Source organism: Nicotiana tabacum, chromosome 17 (assembly GCF_000715075.1).
Source record: "Nicotiana tabacum cultivar K326 chromosome 17, ASM71507v2, whole genome shotgun sequence".
In the NCBI taxonomy this organism is placed as follows: Eukaryota; Viridiplantae; Streptophyta; class Magnoliopsida; order Solanales; family Solanaceae; genus Nicotiana; species Nicotiana tabacum.
Window position 1 is genome coordinate 57,793,643 of NC_134096.1, and position 21,310 is coordinate 57,814,952.

Consider the following 21,310-nt stretch of genomic DNA (forward strand, 5'->3'; position numbering starts at 1 on the left):
TTATAGGCAGTATATTATTGAAACTGAAAAATACAAAAAGCCGTGAAATTTTTCTAGTTTACAAAAAATGAGATATAAAAAAGTATACACGCCCAGTGGGACTCGAACCCACAATCGCTTGATTAGAAGTCAAGCGCCTTATCCATTAGGCCATGGGCGCTGCTGTTGTCATGATTGCTCGATAACTCTATTTATAAATCGATTGAATGCTTCTCCTGTTCCAAGAAAGCCTCGACTTCTAAGAAGATTTTTAGGAGACTATATATTTCTTATTATGTTATATATAGGGGTGTTCAAATAGAACCAATAAATCGAAAAGTCAAATCGAGACTTATATTATCAAGAGAAAATATTTACTAAGCAAAAACAGAAACCCTCCTAAAGCTGGACAGATGCCCCAACTTTACTGTTCAAACACCAAACATAATAGACACTATAAACTTCTTGGGGCCACTAATAGCTAGTGCTACTCTTCAGCATTCAATAAATTATTTTCTCTCCTTAGAATTGTTAATTATTTTCTTTTAACCTTTTTAAAAGTCTACATACTATAAATCAAGATGTGTATCTCAATATGTTGCTGCTAGTTTGCTATATTGGTACAATACCTCTCCAATTTGACCTTTCTGGATATGTATTCAGTTCCTCATTGCTATCTGTTTTATAACCATTTACAAAAATAGTTTTACAAAATTCAACAAAGTCAGGTGTTTCTCTTTGAATATATAGCAACATGTTGGTCAAAACTGAATTCTATGACATATGACATCTTTAACTCCTTTGATCACCAAGAATGAAATATCCTCCAAGCTTTGACGAGAACCATATATAAATCGCGCTCTGCTTTCTGTAAGCAATGAAAAAGAAACGATATCGCCCAACTAATGGACACTGCAGTAAAAGCAACTGCTGAAAGAGCCAATCTTGAAATACTTCTGAAAAGGGAAGAGTTTTTTTGAAGTTCTTCGACGACCTTCTGATATTGCACGTCTCATCTTTTGAGCCTTCAACTGAGAAAGTCTAAGCTTGTTCATAATCTTATCCATAGATGCTGACCTCCTCTTTGCTAGTTTCATCTGAGATCCAAAATAGAAGAAGTTGAGTCAGTTTTGCACTATTCAAAGACAAGTAAGAATCTGTAGATAGACAATTATGCATCAGAAGTTCCGAGAGACCTCAAGCTTCTGGATTGCTGCTTCAGCTTTAGCCTTCTGCAAGTTCTCCCAAGCTGTAATCCTGGCTTCCTCTCTTTGCTGCCTGCAAATAAAGGAATAAAGAAACATCAATGTACTGCTTCCATGCATATCCCAACTTCATCTACTACAACAGCGAAGTCATAAAACTATTTTTTTTGTCACATTAGCCTGCAAGAGTAAAGTCATGAATTTACTGTCAAAGTTGATAGCTTCATTACTTTACGATTATAGGGAGTTCAGCTACTTTAATGCGACAACAAAATAATTTTGTGACTTTACTGTTCTAGACTTCTAGTTTGTAAAATTCAGTGACCATACCATAATATATTAGAGTAGGAGGACAATATACAGAGCTTTTTGTTATTTTGAAATATAGGTATCAGCAAGAATATGCGTTACTCCATCTTATATATAGGCTAGCTGTCTAAATTGTTTGATAAACTTGCAAAAAGAGTAAATTAACATTAAGGATGTGCTGGTTGTCATTTCCTGAAGTCAGGATGGATACATTTTACACGATGTAAGTATCAAAAGCATGAAATGACAGCATACTTTGACATGCTCCTTGCTGCATCCGTAACATCCCACCGCGAATTTGAGTCACTCGCATCTTTTAAGTCTTTCCTCGTTCTCCTTACCCCGTTTTCCTGAGATTGTCCGGATATGGGGGTTCCTTTGTCTACCTGTACATCTCTAATCTCAATTTTAGCAGAATGCTGATTATTTGGTTCCTCTACGGAAAGGATTGAAGGCGATCTTCTTTTGGGAGAGGAATGTGTACTTCCATCCGGGCTCATTTGCGTTGCCATGTCTCTACGTGAAACTACACAGGAAATAGCATCTGTTTCGTTGGTGCCATCATGTTTATCATCTGGCAATTATATTCCATCAGCAAAAACAGATTAATGCATTATACTTTACCAAGAATACATTTTTCTTTCAATATATACTTTGGTCTAGGTGATTGCACAATACAATTTAAATTGAATAATGGCAGTTTACTTGTAAAAAGAAGAATACCTACATGACTTGTTCAAATAGTGGAAATCAGGAGGGCTGCGTGTGCGGTGTTAAGAAGCATGAGTAACTGCTACAAGGTCCTATTTCGAAAAAGGATGAAGACTACTAGACATATTATTTTGTCTAAATGCCTAAATTAACCTGATTTGAAATCTCTGTAGATGGAGATAGCACATTATCTGTAGGCTTACATAAGCTGTTTTAGCCAAATCAGCTCTTGGGAAACTCAACTTGCCCCCTACCCGTTTTTCTTTTTGACAATTAATTTAAAACGACTTCCTTCTTTGGTACCATACAATTTCCAATTCATATCTACTTATATTTTGCATTCAAATGACATGGTATTATCTCTTGCTAGCACACTCTGACAAGCGTTCCTTATCTTTGATTAAGATGGTGCATCAAATGAATTTTGTATCAAAGCAAGGAAGCATTCCCGCTAGTTAGAAGATCCATAGGTCACAGACTAAGTGCCTAATCATAATTCTTAAGTACACGAAGTTCTAATTCCTCGTGTTAAGATATGATCTGAAGACCAGATGCAAGCTTCACCAAGAACCATATACCCTCAAATGCTTATTATAAGTCAGGTAAAACTATACAATCTTACCCTCGTACAGAGACCATAGAACCGTTGAGGTTCTTGTGCTGATAACACTGAGGGAAGATATTGATGGTGCTACTTGATAAACAATGGAAAATCAAACAGTCTTAGTAGTAGAATTATGGTATAAAACGATGCATTAACATATAATTGGAGATGAATGTTTTAATATGGCAACAGACCAGTACTGAAAATTGGGATATGAACCAGAAAGTAGCACAATATATGCAAAGAGGAGGAAAATCGTACCTTCGGAGCTTGGTAAAGAAGATTCAGTAAAAAAGTCTGATAGACCAGGAGCAGTGCTTGCTCGAGCCATGCCATTCTCACCATATAAAGCACTAGATCTTGCACTAGTGCCCGGACCATAATAAATGGATAAACCATCAGGCACCAGTACACCTGTTGTAAATGGTGAATTTGCTATAAAATTACTTGTACTTCCACCTTCTTGGACTGGGACAGAGGGTGAAAAGTGAGACCCCAGAGGTCCACTCTTTGACTTAGGCTGCCTCGGGGATTGCACGGTTAAGGCTTTGGGAATTCCATGACCTGATACTGGACTAGTAATCCACCTTTCTGCGTCATCCCATTTTGAAGGCAATGCCCTTCCACTATTGAATGGCATCAATGCAGTAGCACTAATATGCCTCCTGCTGCTGTTGTTTGGCACTGGTACTCGCTCGGAACTCCAGCCTTTCTGAAATCCTTCGAAATGGTTATCTCCATATTCTGGTGTTGATGGACTAGTATACGTACCTGAATTCCTCAATGAAGTATTGTGTTTCCTCATGATTTTTAATTATGCTAAAGTGCAGGCCACATTATAGCTCCCCTACTTATCTGAATCTTGGACTTGTCTTCCTGTCCAGGTGGATGAGACACTTCAAGTAGTATGAGATAATAAACCATCAGACCTAATATTATTTTGAAAAAGTTTTACAACATTCTAGAGTCCAACCTGTGCAGTTCCATAAAATATTCAGATAATAAACCACTAAACCTAACTAATTTGAAAAAATTTAAAGGGTTTGTGTCCAACATTAAGACAGAGACATTAATTCAAAGTTACACCTATATACCCAAAATTAAACCATATGCCCTACTTTTATCTTCGTGGAAAGTAAAGCAATTGCCTCCTAGGGTAGGGGTAAGGCTGCGTACATCTTATCCTTCCCCGACCCCACTTGTGTGAAACTATTGGATTTGTTGTTGTTGGTGGTGGAAAGTAAAGCAGTTCTGTGGAAATAAAGATACTAAGCTAAGCGCATGGTCTCTGGAGTTGTGGTCATTATTTTTGTAGTCCAGAGAACTTATAGTCCACAGTCAGTACTCTAAAAGCCAGGACCACTGAAAGGGTGAAGGGCCAATTACTGCAAATACAACAAACAACAACTACACTTCAATTCCAAGCAAGTAACCAAGTTGGCATGGGCTATAAAATTATCATAATTGTCCAATATTATACTAAATACAAATAACAAGTAGTACTAGAAGTTCTCTATAAACAGGTATACAAATTTCTAGACTAAAAGATTCCTAGAAAACACAGGACCTAAAGTAAACGAATTAACATGACTGGATACAAACTAATTGGTATCCTGATAATTGTAAGCAAGCTCACACAGCTGGAGTTAAGGCAAATTACTGCAACTACCGAATCAAATTAATCATTAGATTCCCCTGAAATCCACAAAACCTTATGCAAATTCAAGCCCCTTAAATCCAAAGCGGCCCCCTCCCACCCCCCAAAAGAACAAAAGGTTAAAAGATTCAGGCAGAAAGATAAATGATTATTCTTCTATTTCTGAACAGCCTAATATATACAGTCAAAGTGAAAAAGTACATCATTGGACAAGTAAGAGAAAAAGGGAGCCGGAGCAGGATATTAAAAGCACAAAAGCGTCATCCCTTTTTAGCAAAAGCAAAGCTTACCCTTTATCAATGCAGAGAGTGGAGCTAGTTGATCTATAGTTAATACAACTCAGGTTAATCTTTGGCTGCAAATGAGGTATAGGTAGTGAATTCTGGAAAATTTGTTTAATTCCAAGAAAGGGAAAAAAAAAGAATAAAGAAATGGAAGTAAGGTTCTCCTGATGTGAAAGCAATCAAGAATTGAAAATTGTAGATTGCAGTGGTGGGCGGTTCAAAGATGATAGCGAGACGTTTGACAAAATCAAAATGTCCCTCTCTTTCTCCGAGTTCTAAAGAAGAAAGAGTGAAGAGTAACTGTTAGAGATTTTTCTGACTCAGCTTAGAAACGTAAGCACTTAATAATCACTGCGAAGCTTTAACTAGACTAGATGTAAAGATTTTGTTTTTGACCAAATTTATCAGAGGCTGACAAGAAAGGAAAGAGACAAGCGAGGGGTGAAGATGGCAAAAAACAATGTCCGAAAAGAATGGGCAAACCCACGTGATTAAGCCGCTTAAAGTACGGCATTCACTTTTTGGAGCATTCCCCCTAATTATATGTATTTTCCCCCCTCCATTATTTTCCCCTTTCTCTTTTGGGTAAATACATAGGAACCCCTTGAACTATGACCTTTTTTCCAACGAACAAGGACCAAAATGCCCTTAAATTATTTGAAATAGCTTAAAAATGTCCTTTTTTGGTATCAAAAATATATCTGCCGTTTATATTTTAGACCACAAATACTCTTAAACCGTTAATCTTGCCATTGAAGGTGACATGGGGATCCAACTGGGCTAGATTTGCTTACATGGCCATCCACCTAAGCAATACAACATGACAAAATTATTTTTTCAGAAAAATTATTTTTTCGGAATTCTTTTTAAAATACAAAATTAACACTTATTCCGAAAAAAGTAAAATAGTTCCGAAAAATTATTTATTTCTAATTTTTAAAAAAAAATACAAAATCAACACTTATTCCGAAAAAGTAGAAAATTTCTGAAAAAATTATTTATTTCGGAAATTTTTATTAAAATACAAAATCAACACTTATTCCGAAAAAAGTAAAAAAATTCCGGAAATGTTATTTATTTTGAGAAATTTTTATTAAAATACAAAATCAACAATTATTCCAAAAAAAGTAAAAAATTTCCGAAAAAATTATTTATTTCTGAAATGTTTATTAAAATACAAAAGCAACACTTATTCCGAAAAAAGTAAAAAAAAATATCAGGAAAAATATTTCCTGAAAAATTTTATACTTTTTTCGAAAATAAATATTGATTTTGTATTTTGAAAAAAAGTCGAAAAAAATAATTTTTCTAAAAAAATAATTTTGCCATGTTGGATTGCTTAGGTGGATGGCCATGTAAGCAAATCTAGCCCAGTTGGACTGTCATGTCACCTTCAATGGCAAGACTAACGGTTTAAGAGCATTTGTGATCCAAAATATAGACGGCAGGGATATTTTTTATACCAAAAACAAGCAGAGGGCATTTTTGAGCTATTTCAAATAATTCAAGGGCATTTTTGGCCCTTTTCTGCTTTTCCAAGACACTGAAACTTGAAAAAAGATCCAGTCAAGTAATAAAATGATCGAAAAAGGGCCAAAACTGCCCTTGAACTATCTGATATAGCTCAAAAATATCCTCCATTTATTTTTTGAACCAAAAATACCCTTGTCGTCTATATTTTGGACCACAAATGCCCTTAAACTGTTAGTCTTGTCATTGAAGGTGGCATGGCAGTCCAACTGGGTTAGATTTGCTTACATGATCATCCACCTAAGCAATCCAACATGGCAAATTTATTTTTTCGGAAAAATTATTTTTCTGAAAAAATTTTAAAACACAAAATCAACACTTATTCCGAAAAAAGTAAAAAAAATTCTAGACCGAAAAAAATATTTTTCGGAATTTGTTTTAAAATACAAAATCAACACTTATTTAGAAAAATATAAAAAAATTCTCGAAAAAATTATTTATTTCCGGAAATTTTCGAAAAATAATTTTTCCATAATTTTTTTTATTTTTTTCGGAATAAGTGTTGATTTTCTATTTTAAAACAATTTTCGAAAAAATATTTTTTTCGAAAAAATAATTTTGCCATGTTGGATTGCTTAGGTGGATGACCATTTAAGCAAATCTAACTCAGTTGGATTGTCATGTCACCTTCAATGACAAGACCAACAGTTTAAGGACATTTATGGTCCAAAATATAGACGGCATGAATATTTTTTGTACCAAAAATAAAAGAATGATATTTTTGTGTTATTTGAGATAGTTCTAGGACATTTTTGGCCTTTTTCCGTAAAATGATTAATGATTGAGATCCATTTCTTTTATACTAATAAAAAAAGAACTAAAATAGTAAAAGTTTGCCTAACTCCACCGTTAAGAACTAACCCAAGTTTCTCACCTTTTTTTTTCCTTTTAATACATTAAAATATGTCTCTTATTTTTATCAAAATAAAGCTACAACTGAATTTTATCAAGAAAAGGCAACTAAAGATGGCGGGAATCATCTTCCCGATTTTTTTACCCGCCAAAGGAACCTTTTCTCCTTTGGAAAGATCATACATATCATTAAAAGATATGTATTCATCTTTTACAAGTATCTCATCTTATTTCTTTTCCTAAGAAACCCAAAGGTTTCATTGTTGCCATCGTCAACAACAAACAGTGAATCTCTTGAAATACAAGGTTTTATTCTCTACCTTTTCTTATATTATTAGTTATTTTTTGGTTTTGTTAAATTTAATTATGTTTTTTTATTTTAAGTTTGATTAATTGATATTTTTTTGATCTAATATTATATGTTTTCATTCATATGCCTCATCTAACAAGCTGCAAATACAAGAAAGTTCCATTATGATTATTTAATTTATGATGATATTAATAAGTTTGTACCTTTTTTTACATTTGAATCATTGTTGAACTCCATAGTGTTTTAAGTTTGATTTTTCTTTTTAGTATAGTTGAGAGTTTCGTCACGACCCAAAATCCATTAAAGGTGGTAATGGCGTCGAACATCGTTGTCAGGCAAGTCAAAAATAAATACTTGACTTGGTTCTCATTTTTAATATTTTTGAAATCATATTTTCTTTAATTAAATAGTAAAATATGGAATTTTCATAGTAAATAATAATATTTTTAATAATTTCAATACAGGACAACCCATAGTGTCACAAGTGCATGAGCCTCAACTAGGAATGTAAAATAAAATACAACATCTGTCCGGAATACAAATTGGATAGGAAAAATATAAATACTCCAAAGGAGACTCTACTGGTTGATCGTAGTATAGAATGCAACTCACCTAAGTCCCCGCGATAACCGCGCCTCTACGCCTACGAGGCCACTAGACATATATGCACCTACACAAAAATATACAGCAAGTGTAGTATGAGTACGTAAATCAATGCGTACCTAGTAAGTATCCCATCTAACCTCGAATAAGTAGTGACGAGAGGTTGACTCTGACACTTACTATGGGCTAACAATAAATACCGATATTATATTTAAGCATGAATTGTATGAAATAGCTGTAAACTCAATAACAAGAAGTTAGTGGACAAATCTTTTATTAATAAGAGATTTTTTCAAACTTATTCTCGTCATTTCACAATTTATATCTCAAGCCAAAGAAGCAATATCAATTATAATTGGTTCCAAAGATTTATCATGCTCAAATTATGCCGAGGTCGTAAGACCCGATCCAACATAATATTTAAACTGTGCACTGCCGAGGGTTGAATGACACGAAACATCGATGCATCAATCTGCTACCGAGGTATTCGGCCCGCTCCACAAAAGAGGAAAAAATACATTAAACAACCAATTCAAGATTTATTAAGGGGCAAATATTTCAAGAATTTTAAAATCTCATTTAACGGTCAAGTAAATGAAGTTTAACCTTTTTACAATTTCCTTATCGATTTTTTAAATATTTAGACAATTAAATTAACAGGTAGGGCGCAAACATCGCAAGTACAACATGATATGGGTCCTAGACTACCCCGGACATAAGTGTAATAGTAGCTACGCACGGACTCTCGTCACCTCGTGCGTACGTATCCCTCACAAATTGAAGCACATAATGATTTGATTCACCTATGGGGTTAATTCCCTTTTACAAGGTTAGAAAGTAGACTTACCTCGCTCCGAAATTCCATAACCGACTCCCAAGCCCTTCCAACAACTCAAAATGATGTTCATCGCTCCAAAACTAGTCAATAAAGGTGCAAATCTATAAATATATACTCTAATACTCATTATAAATCAATTTACAATAATTTCCAACTCCGCTCAAAAAGTCGATAAAAATTATCCTCTAGCCCACGTGCCCGGATTCCGAAATTTTTTGAAGACAAACACTACCCATAGCACTACGAAATAAAATATATAATTTATTCACAATTTCATGCCCAAATTCGTGATAAAAATCCAAGAATACCAATTTCTAGGTTTTTCTTCAAAATCTCAAATTTTTACAAATTTCCATGCTTGAATCCATGTATAAATCTTGTATTTAACTCACAATACAGAGAAATCACTTACCTTAACATAGATGATGAAAATCGCTCCTTGAAGCCTCCAAAATCGCCCCAACCAAGTAAAAAATGGGAGAAAAATGAGCCAAGTCACGTTCTTAAATCAATCTGCCCAGCTGACCTTCCGCATCTGCGGTACATCAGCCACATCTCCGGTCTCGCAAGTGCGGCCAAAACATCCCACCTACGCATATCCTCTGCCCGGCACAGCTCCGCACCTGCGATGCCAAACGCGCCCATGCGGTCTCGCACATGCAGAGACTTTTCGCTTCTGCAACTCCTTCTGCCAGCTCGCGTTCCGCTTCTGCGGAGCTTTCCTCACATCTACGGGCTCGCAGATGTGGAAACATCCTCGCATCTGCGGCCATCCCAGCTCCGTCCAAACTCTATATGTTAATCATCCAGAATTCACCCGAGGCCCTAGGACCTCAGCCAAATATACCAACACATCCTAAAACACATTACAAACTTAGTCGAGCCTTCGAATCACATCAAACTATGCTAAAACCATGAATCGCACCCCAATTTAAGCTTTATGAACTTTAGAACTTCAAACTTCTACCTTCGATGCCGAAACCTATCAAATCACGTCTGATTAACCTCAAATTTTGCACGCAAGTCACATTTAATATTACAGACCTAATCCAACTTTCAGAATTGGAATCCGACCCCGATACTAAAAAGTTCACTCCTGGACAAACTTCTCAAAAACCTTCAAATTCGAACTTTCGCCAAATGACCTCAAAATGGCATACGGACCTCCAAATCCACATCCGGATGCCCTCATAATACTATAATCACCATACGGAGCTATTTCCAGGTTCAGAATTTCAAACGGACGTCGATAACATTGAAAGCACTTCAACCCAAATTTATAAAATTCTTCCAAAATTCCAACTTCCATAATAGGCGCCGAAATACTCTCGGGTCAACCAAAATCCGATCCGGACATACGCCCAAGTCCAAAATTACCATACAAACCTGTTGGAATCTTCAAATCCCGATTCTGAGGTCGTTTACTCAAAATCAACCCTTAGCCAATTCCTCCAACTTAAAGTTTCTGAATTTAGAATTTTCTCTCCAAATCAACTCTGAACTCCTCGAAATTCAATTCCGACCACACGCTCAAGTTATAATACCTGAGGTGAAGCTGCTCATGGCCTCAAACCGCCGAACGACACGTTAGAGCTCAAAACGACCGGTCGGGTCATTGCATTCTCTCCCACCTAAACATACATTCGTACTCGGACGTGCTAAGAGCTGCTTTGGAGTTGTCTGAAATCACAGTTTTAACACCTCGTACACCTACCCGTGCTACCATAACTCAGTTGAGCACATTAGCTCAAGAAAGTCTTAAGATTCTCCCTTTTATTTAGTCAAATAAGCCTTAGTGCCAAATTCCAACATCCAGAATTCTCCACCAGGCATGTTTCCAACATACGAACACCGTATCAATCACTACACACTACACTAAACACGATTGTATACCCTTACTGAATTCTTACCATGCACCGCGTAACTCATTTTCCCAAGGCAATCTTTCCAAAGCACAACAACTAAAATTTCCACTGACCAATGCCCTTAGTGTACCTCATGACTAATTAAGCTTTTCTTTAACTCTCGCAATACTACCACGACAAAGAAGATGTGTGGAACTCATAGCCACCCGCCGAATCCCAATTTATGGAGTCTCTCCACCCAACAAGAACCATTATCTCATTCTGGATTGAATAACAATTTTTACTCTTTAATATGTTTCATATAAATCTGATCGCATTGATCCCAGGTCCAATAATCTCGTCTCACCCAGTACAAGTTGCTCAAGCAATAAGCCACCTCAGATACTGCCAAAAGTCTCATATGATGCCACAATGCGCCAACAAGCTACAAACTCAAATGTGATACATAAGGAAAAACAAACTCTAGAAAGAACTACTTAACCCACGTAACTAATTAAACAACTGAAAGGATGTTATGAACCTTTATCAGAAACGAGAAACAAAACACACAAGAATAGATATGGGAAATTGTACTCAATATCATACTATTGCGGTGTGCAACCCGATCCATACATGATACCGTTACGGCATGCAACCCAATCCAACCATGATACCCGTGGCGGTGTGCCACCCGATCCAAACAACATATCCGTGGAGGCGTGCCACCCGATCCAAACATAATATACACGAATATCAACCACCAGCACGCGAAGTGCATAATACAATCCTGGGGAGACGAATAACTCCATATGTTGCGAAACTCAAGCACAACTAAGGTGCGATAAATGACCTGTATCTTGAGAGCCTTACTGCTCTCACAACACCACAAATTTCCCAAGATCTCAATACGAGTGCGAATAATCAAACCACCTCACAACCCACCTGATATAGTATAGATTACACGGAATAGCTGACGACAGATTTAATATCCAAGGCCCGAAGACCCCTCCGAAAATAACGCTATGCTGAAATGAACATATCTAGCTTGATATAGGGCCCACATTCACATTTAGATCCAACCACGGACCTCAAACCGATTCTGATCATACCATGCTTGGCTAAATAGCCCCTCAAGGGCCCATAATGACCTATTCACGACACATAAGAACATCCATCAAATCTGAAACAAACTCACATGGTCCACAACCCAAGGAATAGAATGCCTCTCAGGCATAAACTCTTGCACTTGCGATATTACCATTACCTCCATATTAGGTCTCAATCTTTAACAATCAAGTGACTGACATGTCACACTTATACAAATCTCCCTGTGGGGCATGCTCTCACGACCATTCCGCTCAGGTAGCAAGTTTGCACCTCCATAATGCCGGCCATAATAATGTTGTGAAGCAAATCAAGAAGCCGCAAATCAGTACACAAAGCCTCTTATACAGGACGCCGATCTCAGGTGACGCTAAAGACAATACCAGCTTACTCTAAACATTTGAATTATTCCCCGCTCATCCGAACTCTTGACATTCTTGTCGACATCAACTGCAACCTTGATCCTCAACTTTCAATTCCCATGTCGCTCACTACACCTAACATACCAATACGTGAGAGTACAAGAATTCCATCATAACTCCCGATCCACTAATAGAATAAACACTCTGTCATATAGCAACCTTTTACTTAACTCATTTCAGGAGAACCATTACAACACGCGACTAAATTCCCATAACCGCAGAAAATACAATCCTCAAGTAGTGGTCTAAATCACCATAACTCTTCTGGGATCCATCTATACATAATAAGCCATAATACTCAAATCCTCCAAATAAATGTAATTACGGTAGTCGTCAAGCCTCGCACACACTCCACAAATCATATGTATAACTTAACACGCTGAAGGAACTGATCCTTGCCACCATCATTCTAATTCAACCATTGCTAATTGATCCGACTTCTTCTAATTTACTCTGGACTTGCCCTAGAAATAATAATAGCTCCATTCAAAATATCATGATCCCAAATCCGCACTCATCCTGAGTGACCTTATTTCACGACCATGATGTCTCCAAAACTCACGAACCATCTCATACCCTCCTTATACGCATATTCGCATCTTCAACTGGTACACCCATTATGATAATTCCTCTATGAATTCGAAGTTACTTTCACCCCATTCCTCAAATGCTACACCGCAGACCGAAGATAATATAGAACACTCCCTGCACCTTTCATAATCCACTGCAAAAGCTCGATACTTAACCATATTACAGACTCGAAACCCTGAGGCACCGCACTTTAACTTTTGAATCCACTGGGACCGTTGTTGAGAGTCACTCACTCTGGCTTGGTCCCGTATATAACCAACTCCAAGGCTCTGCTAGCACGTGTACACCCTCTCAAAGAAGCAACCGACTAAATTTCCTTTCCTACATCACATCCCCATGAAGAATAAACTTTGAGTCTTCCCAAAACCTGAACATGAATCGATAAGGCCAATTACAGCACATCTTCCTCAAATCCTTTGCTCAAATTACCACTGATGTTCTCTTTCCTTAGTCATGATAACCCGCCAATACACCGATAACCAGAAACCGCACAAGTTGACAACTACGCAATCCAATCATAGACGGTGGGGCTCCCCCACTTAGCTTGAATCTACCATTGCATAACTCTAGAACCCACCAAGATTCCTTATCCCCTATTGATATGATCTTGCACAACCAACCCGCCAAAATCCTTATGTTAAATATTTCATGAACATTATGAATCACTAGCCACATTCACATATTCGACCTCTTACTGGATAGCCAGTAAAATTCTTCGTAGAAGTTTCATCAACATCATACGACCGCTAACCTGCTCACAGGAGATAACCCACCCGTGGAAATTACTTGCTGACATCTTTCTACAGTACTACACCGAGTACAATTACTACGAAATCAATAAACCACCCTGAGCTCGTGCTCATTCACCAGCTGTACAAGTCCGTTCACTCCCCATTAACATTAACTAAAGGTGCGACGATACATTCCAATCCAAAGTCATGTTGCATCCCTCTTCATATTAAGCAACTTCTTCGTGTCGTACCCAATCTTCTTCAATATAGCACCCAATATTCCAAATTAAGCACGTAGACTTAGTCACTGTCCACCATGAATCCCAAATCACTCTAACTTCCCCCAAGGCGTGTGGCTATCCCACCACAGAACCCGTATGTTGCTCTACTACTCTCTCACTTTGGTCAAATCCTCTCTTTTAAGAAACTACTCGACTTCTGTTTCCTTACACTTGGCCTCCTAAAAGTTTAACCACCGCAAGACACCTCCCACATGTCATTTCTCACCCTTCGCTACCCAGTTGTTGCCTTAAACTCAAAATTCATCTCTGTAGCACCCGAACCAACAGATCCTCGCCAACTCTAAACCTCCCCGAAGATCATCCTCCTCAAACCATCAACACTAGGAACACCAATTCGATCCTGAAACACTACACATCGCGATCTCTAACAGCCTCTCCCCCGGCACTATTCCATAATACCCTGCCCCAAAGGCGAATTGAAAAAAACCATAACACCGATGAACCTTAACACGTTTAACAAGGACGATGACACCACATCACAATTGAGAACTCTACCACGCTCAAAAATATTAAGCCTCATCACTCCATCAACCCCAAACCTGAACAATCATAGTAAGATTACCTTTCCTTTGCTTGGATTAAACGCTGAACCTCTACATCATGCACTAAGAAATCCTCCTTTCAAGTCATTTATTGCCCCGACACATAGAAAAACATCCTACCATTACATCAATACTGTGAGATAATAACTCATGAACATCATAGCAACCTGTGCATAGCCTCGAAACTATTCAAAATATAGCTAATGGGCCGAAATGACAGAACACCCTTCTGCAAGAAGACAATAATAAATGCTCGAATGAGCAGGGGGAAACACCCTGCCCCAAGTCTGTAGTACCATTAAAATTCTTCGATTCCCAATTGATAACAAGCACTTTGCGTCGCATAAGATTGAGTAGGAAGTAGGGGTGTTTGTCGATCGATATGGTACGGTATTTAGATATTTCGGTTTGGTATTCGGTTTCTTAAAATGCTATACCAATACCGTACCTAATTAAATTAGGTATGGTTCGATTTTTCTCCTTTCAGTTTTAGTTTATTCGGTTAGGTAACTTTAGTTTATTTGGTTTCAATACTAATAGGTGCATAGAGCCATAGACTATAATATTCTTAATTAAAGTACTCAAAAGTACAAAATTAAAAACGTATGTTGACAAAAGTTTTATCTAAAACCAGCAAATATCAACCTAGAGAGAGAAAACTACACATAAAGGAATAAATTTGATCATTAGAAATGTTTTCTTACTCACTTAGAGTTAATTGATGAACTTAGAGAATAAAAGAAAGTAAAATTATAGTTTTTTATATTTATGTGATAATTAATAATACGTGTTTTGTGTAATATAATATATATTTCGGTACAATATCGATATTTTATTTTAAAATACCAAATACCATATTTTTTAAAATCTTAAACCAAATACCATACCGAATGCTAAAATATCGAATACCAAATACTAAAAAAATCGGTTTTGGTACGGTAATTCGATATTTACCAAATTATGCCCAGCCCTAGTAGGAAGAGAATAAAGGCATAAGCCTCAACGGAATCAAATCGCACGATGAGGAATCAAGAAGGGAGGTGCTCCTAACAGCCATGTAGACTCTCGAAGATAAGTACAAACATCTATGTACCAATTTGCAAGACTCTACTAGACTCGCTCATGACTCGTGAGACCTAAGTGAACCTAACGCTCTGATACCATGTTGTCACGACCCAAAATCTATTAAAGGTTGTGATGGCACCGGACACCGCTGTCAGGCAAGCCAAAAATAAATACTTGACTTGGTTCTCATTTTTAATATTTTTGAAATCATATTTCCTTGAATTAAATAGTAAAAGATAGAATTTACAGAGTAAATAATAATATTTTTAACAATTTCAATATAGGACAACCCGTAATCACCCCAAAACTCGGTGTCACAAGTACATGAGCCTCAACTAGGAATGTAAAATAAAATACAACATCTGTCCAGAATACAAATTGGACAGGAAAAATATAAATACCCCGAAGGAGACTCTGCTGGCTGCGGATCGTAGTATAGAATACAGCTCACTTAAGTCCCCGCGATAATCGCACCGCTACTCCCACGAGGCCACTAGATATATATGTCCCTACACAAAAATGTGCATCAAGTGTAGTATGAGTACGTAAATCAACGCGTACCCAGTAAGTATCCCGTCTAACCTCGAAGAAGTAGCGACAAGGGATCGACTCCAACACTTACTATGGGCTAACAATAAATACTGATATTATACTTAAGTATGAATTGTATGAAATAGTTGTAAACTCAATAACAAGAAGTGAGTGGACAATTCTTTTATTAATAGGAGATTTTTCCAAACTTATTCTCATCATTTAACAATTTATATCTCAAGCCAAAGAAGCAATATCAATTATAATTGGTTCCAAAGATTTATCATGCGCAAATTATGCCGAGGTCGTATGATCCGATCCAATATAATATTTAAATTGTGAACTGCCGAGGGTCGAATGGCACGAACCATAGATGCATTTATCTGCTACCGAGGCATTCAGCTCGCTCCACAAAAGAGAAAAAAATATATTAAACAACCAATTCAAGATTTATTAAGGGAAAATTATTCCAAGAATTTCAAATTCTCATTTAATGGTCAAGCAAATAAAGTTTAACCTTTTTATAATTCCCTTATCGAGTTTCAAAATATTTTAAATAATTAAATTAACAAGTAGGGCGCAAACATCGCAAGTACAACGTGATATGGGTCATAGACTACCCGGACATAAGCATAATAGTAGCTATGCACGGACTCTGGTCACCTCACACGTACGTAGCCCCCGCAAAGAGAAGCACATAATAATTTGATTCACATATGGGGTTAATTCCCTCTTACAAGGTTAGAAAGGAGACTTACCTCGCTCCGAAATTATATAACCGACTCCCAAGCCCTTCCAACAACTCAAACAGATGCCCATTGCCTCAAAATTAGTCAATAAAGGTGCAAATCCATAAATATATACTCTAATACTCATTATAAATCAATTTACAACAATTTCCAACTCCGCTTGAAAAGTCGATAAAAATCACCCTCGAGCCCACGTGACCCGATTCCGAAAATATTTGAAGACAAACACTACCCATAGCACTACGAACTCAAATATATAATTTATTCACAATTTCATGCCCAAATTCATGATCAAAATCCAAGAATATCAATTTCTAGGTTTTTCTTCAAAATCTCAAGTTTCTACTAATTTTCATGCTTGAATCCATGTATAAATCTTGTATTTAACTCACAATACATGAAAATCACTTACCTTGACATAGATGATGAAAATCCCTCCTTGAAGCCCTCCAAAATCGCCCAACCAAGTGAAAAATGGAAGAAAAATGAGTCAAGTCCCGTTCTTAAATCAATCTGCCCAGCTGACCTTCCGCACCTGCCGTACATCAGTCGCATCTCCGATCTCGCAAGCACAACCAAAGCGTCGCACCTGCGCATATCCTCTGCCCAGAACAGCTCTGCACCTACACCTGCGATGATAAATGCGCCGTTGCGGTCTCACACATGCGGAGACTTTTCGCTTTTGAGACTCCAACTGCCAGCTCACATTCCGATTTTGCGGAGCTTTCCTCGCATCTGCGGGCTCGCAGATGCGGAAATATCCTCGCATCTGTGGCCATCCCAGCTCTGTCCAAATGTCTCTTCTTCGACCACATCGTCGCACCTGCGAGCTCACACCTATGGCCTTTTTCATGCAGGTGCGATTGCACAAGATATCAGTTGCCTCAGCATTTCTTCCAAGTCCAAACTCGATCCGTTAACTATTCGAAATCTACCCGAGGCTCTCGGGACCTCAACCAAATATACCAACACGTCCCAAAATATATTACGAACTTATTCGAACCTTCAAATCACATCAAACAACGCTAAAACCATGAATCGCACCCTAATTCAAGCTTAATAAACTTTAGAACTTCAAACTTCTACCTTCGATGCCGAAACCTATCAAATCACATCCGATTGACCTCAAATTTTGCAACCAAGTCACATTTGATATTACAAACCTACTCCAACTTCCGGAATCAGAATCCAACCCTAGTACCAAAAAGTCCACCCGGTCAAACTTCTAAAAAACATTCAAATTTCAACTTTCACCAAATGACCTCAAAATGGCCTATGGACCTCCAAATCCACATCCGAACCTTCCAATGCCAAAATCACCATACAGAGCTATTCACAGGCTCGGAATGTCAAACAGACGTCGATAACATTGAAATGTACTTCAACCCAAATTTATGAAATTCTTCCAAAATACCAACTTCCATAATAGGCGCCGAAATACTCCCAGGTCAACCAAAACCTTATCTGGACATACGCCCAAGTCCAAAATTATCATACAAACCTGTTGGAACCTTCAAATTCCGATTCTGAGGTCGTTTACTCAAAATTAACCCTTAGTTAATTCCTCCAACTTAAAGCTTCCGACTTTAGAATTTTCTCTCGAAATCAATTCTGACCACACGTACAAGCCATAATATCTGAAGTGAAGCTGCTCATGGGCTCAAACTAACGAACGACGTGCTAGAGCTCAAAACGACTGGTCGGGCCGTTACAATTTCGGAAAAAAAAATGTGCAAAAATACTCTTGAAGAAGTTTTTCAAAGTAACTCTCAAGGGCTAGTAGATTATAAACTGAAACTTGGCCTTGAGTTTGCTAGTGACGAGGATGCACTTAATTATTATAAGGAGTATGCAAGAAGAGTTGGTTTTAGCGTTCTCAAAGTATACATCAATATAAATAAAAAATTGGGTTATGTAACATCATGGAAGATTACATGTTTCAAGGAGGGTTTTTGTAGAGATAATAAACGAGAAGATCAAGTTATAAAATTATGAAGAGAAACTCGAATAGGATGTCAAGCTCATATTATTATTACCCGTCACTTAATGGGAAAGTACCATATTACTAAAGTTGAATTGAAACATATGACAATGGTTCATATGTTGTCATCTCACCGAAGGATAAACAAAGTTCAGGCTCATGAAATAGATTTAGTAGAGGATGCTGGATTATTTTCTAAAGTAACATTTGATTTTATGAGTCTTCAAGCTGGAGGTCGAGTAAATTTGGGTTATACCAAGTTAGATCAAAAGAACTACCTTTGAACAAAACAATAAAAGGCTATGAGACGAGGGGAAGCAGATAAATAAACTTACATACAATGTCTATAAGAAATATATTATCATTTCTTATTTTTATTAGACTTCTTAATGTAATTTTCTAATATTAGAAAATAATAAAGTATAATGTAATATTTTTTTTCATATTTCGTCCAGGAGTACTGTTAGAGTATTTTGAGAAGAAGAGAATTGAAGATCCATCTTTGTTTTTTGTGGTACAGTTGGATGTTGATGATATGATCACAAATATATATTGGACAGATTCAAAGATGATAATAGACTATGATACTTTTGGAGATGTGCTCTCATTCGATTCCACTTACCAGACGAATATAGAGCACATACCTTTGGCTAGTTTTATTGGATTGAACAACCATAGAAAAATGGTTATTTTTGGAGGCGCTTTAATGTATGATGAGACTGCAGATTTCTTTTAGTGCTTGTTTGAAACGTTTCTTAGAGCAATATCTGGGGAAAACCCAAAAATGATTTTTACAGATCAAGATGTTGCTATGAGTAAGGCCATCTCACTTGTCATGACTGAAGTTTATCACATGTTATGCATCTGGCACATGGAGCAAAATGAAGCTAAACATCTCAATCAAATTTATAAAAGGTACACTTCTTTCCATGGTGATTTTGGAAAATGCATTTATGAGTATGAAGATGAAGCATAATTTATGGATACTTGGAATACAATGCTTGATGAATATAACCTTCATGAAAATGAATGGTTGCAAGGAATATATACATTAAGGGAAAAACTATTTGCAGCATATGGAAAGAAAACTTTTTCGGGTGGTATGATCATCACACAATTGAGTGAGAGTTTGAATGGTGATTTAAAGAATTACTTGCAGTCTGATTATAATTTAGTACAACTTTTTAAGCATTATTATCGAGCAATTGAGGATAAGCGATATAATGAGCTGCAAGATACTTGTGATGCATCACAAGAAATTCCAGTATTAAAAGCACAAGTTCCTATTTTGGTTCATGCTAGAGAGGTCTATACCTCAAATATTTTCGCAAAATTTCAAGATGAATATATGAAATCTTTATCAATCAAAGTGAATATTGGATGTGAGAAGAACACTTTGTCCACCATTTACAAGGTTAGTAAGAATGGGCATACTCGAGAGTATATTGTTATAGTGACAGAGGTAGGCCATATATCTTGTGTATCATGGAAGAAGAAAAAATTGAGAAGGAGAACTAAGGGATGACTTGGACAAACGCCATGCTGAACTGCTTTAGATGGTAAGCTCTCTCAAAAACTCATTCGATGGGCTGCAATTGAGTCAACAATCGAAAGACAATGACTCTACCTCGACTGCTAGGGATAAGGTACTACAATCAGGTCAGGGCATCCTTATTGTGCTAATGCAAATCGAGGTCATATATATATAAAATGATCTGGTGCAGTAATATTTACTCTCACGCTTCAATGTTTCGTGCTATACACTTTAAATGCCAAGTGGCCAGAGAGTTGGTATTAATACTACTTCAAAAATATTTAGGGTGTAATAGAATCTCTACAGAGTTTCAGTGTCTCCTCGGAAAAAAGGGCCATAGTATAGGGGGTTCCTATGTATATTTCCCTTTTCCTTTCCTATAGTATGTTAGTAACATGCAATTAGTAAATATTTATTCATAATCAATTTCCGCCAAGTTAAGTAATTATTTATAACGATTAACAATTAAAGTTAAATAATCATATTTTTGTAATATACATTAAATTATTTTTTATGTTTATTAATTTGAAATAAATACCGAATGAGATAAACTTTTATATATTCTACCTATTAACTATGCCAACATTAGCATAGTGGAGAAAAATGCTTATGTACGTTTTTTCAAGAACATTCAAAAAATTCTAGTAATTTGCGATTATCTTTTAAATTATTTTTACAAATTACAAAACATTCAAAAATCTGAAAAACATGTTTGTGTATTACACAAATGTTTTTACAAAAAATAATTTCGAGTTGTCCAAAAACTGCACCTTAAATTATTTCCCGAATTATTATGCATCTTTCCAATAGCCCAAATTTGCTATGGCCAGTCTTCTTTCTCTTCCCCCATACCCGTCCTTATTCATGGGATTTTCTTTCGAACTTTGTTACAACAAAAAATAAAATAAGACAATTGTATATGGTCAAAATCGGTTTCGACATTCGTACGATTAGTCAAGATTGGAACATAATTGACCGAAGGTCATCTTCATAATATCGAGATGGGATCTGAATCCAGGTTACCAAGCTCGA

At 36.7% G+C, this 21,310-nt stretch overlaps 2 protein-coding genes and 1 non-coding gene across 5 annotated transcripts; 1 reads left to right on the forward strand and 2 right to left on the reverse strand.

Annotated features, from left to right (window-relative positions):
- Window positions 1-87: 87 nt before the first annotated feature.
- TRNAR-UCU (transfer RNA arginine (anticodon UCU)) lies at window positions 88-160 on the reverse strand. Its single transcript has one exon. It is a non-coding gene; the product is annotated as a tRNA-Arg (tRNA).
- Window positions 161-633: 473 nt separating this feature from the next.
- LOC107808258 (uncharacterized) lies at window positions 634-5,084 on the reverse strand. Of its 3 annotated transcripts, none has more exons than XM_016632765.2 (5): window positions 4,756-5,084; window positions 3,070-3,684; window positions 1,749-2,067; window positions 1,176-1,257; window positions 634-1,076 (listed from the first exon to the last, which is right to left on the reverse strand). In XM_016632765.2, the coding sequence occupies exons 2-5, from the start codon at window positions 3,611-3,613 to the stop codon at window positions 882-884; spliced, it is 1,140 nt and encodes a 379-aa protein (XP_016488251.2). In that variant the 5' UTR covers window positions 3,614-3,684; window positions 4,756-5,084; the 3' UTR covers window positions 634-881. The 3 variants fall into 3 exon arrangements, with proteins under 3 accessions (XP_016488251.2, XP_016488250.2, XP_016488249.2); XM_016632764.2 differs by having other exon boundaries at window positions 3,070-3,704; window positions 4,756-5,054; XM_016632763.2 differs by having other exon boundaries at window positions 3,070-3,781; window positions 4,756-4,904.
- Window positions 5,085-19,723: 14,639 nt separating this feature from the next.
- LOC142171866 (protein FAR1-RELATED SEQUENCE 5-like) lies at window positions 19,724-20,269 on the forward strand. The gene has a single exon (XM_075235573.1). The coding sequence runs from the start codon at window positions 19,724-19,726 to the stop codon at window positions 20,267-20,269; it is 546 nt and encodes a 181-aa protein (XP_075091674.1).
- Window positions 20,270-21,310: the final 1,041 nt, after the last annotated feature.

Bases quoted from the DNA above. Each gene is read 5' to 3' on its own strand.
- LOC107808258 (XM_016632765.2), bottom strand. From the start codon at position 3,613: ATGAGGAAACACAATACTTCATTGAGGAATTCAGGTACGTATACTAGT. The intron at 2,068-3,069 runs GTACGATTTTCC...TATAATTGCCAG, and splicing joins TTCTTTACCAAGCTCCGAAG to ATGATAAACATGATGGCACC. The intron at 1,077-1,175 runs GTCTCTCGGAAC...TTTGGATCTCAG, and splicing joins CAGCAATCCAGAAGCTTGAG to ATGAAACTAGCAAAGAGGAG.
- LOC142171866 (XM_075235573.1), top strand. From the start codon at position 19,724: ATGGATACTTGGAATACAATGCTTGATGAATATAACCTTCATGAAAAT.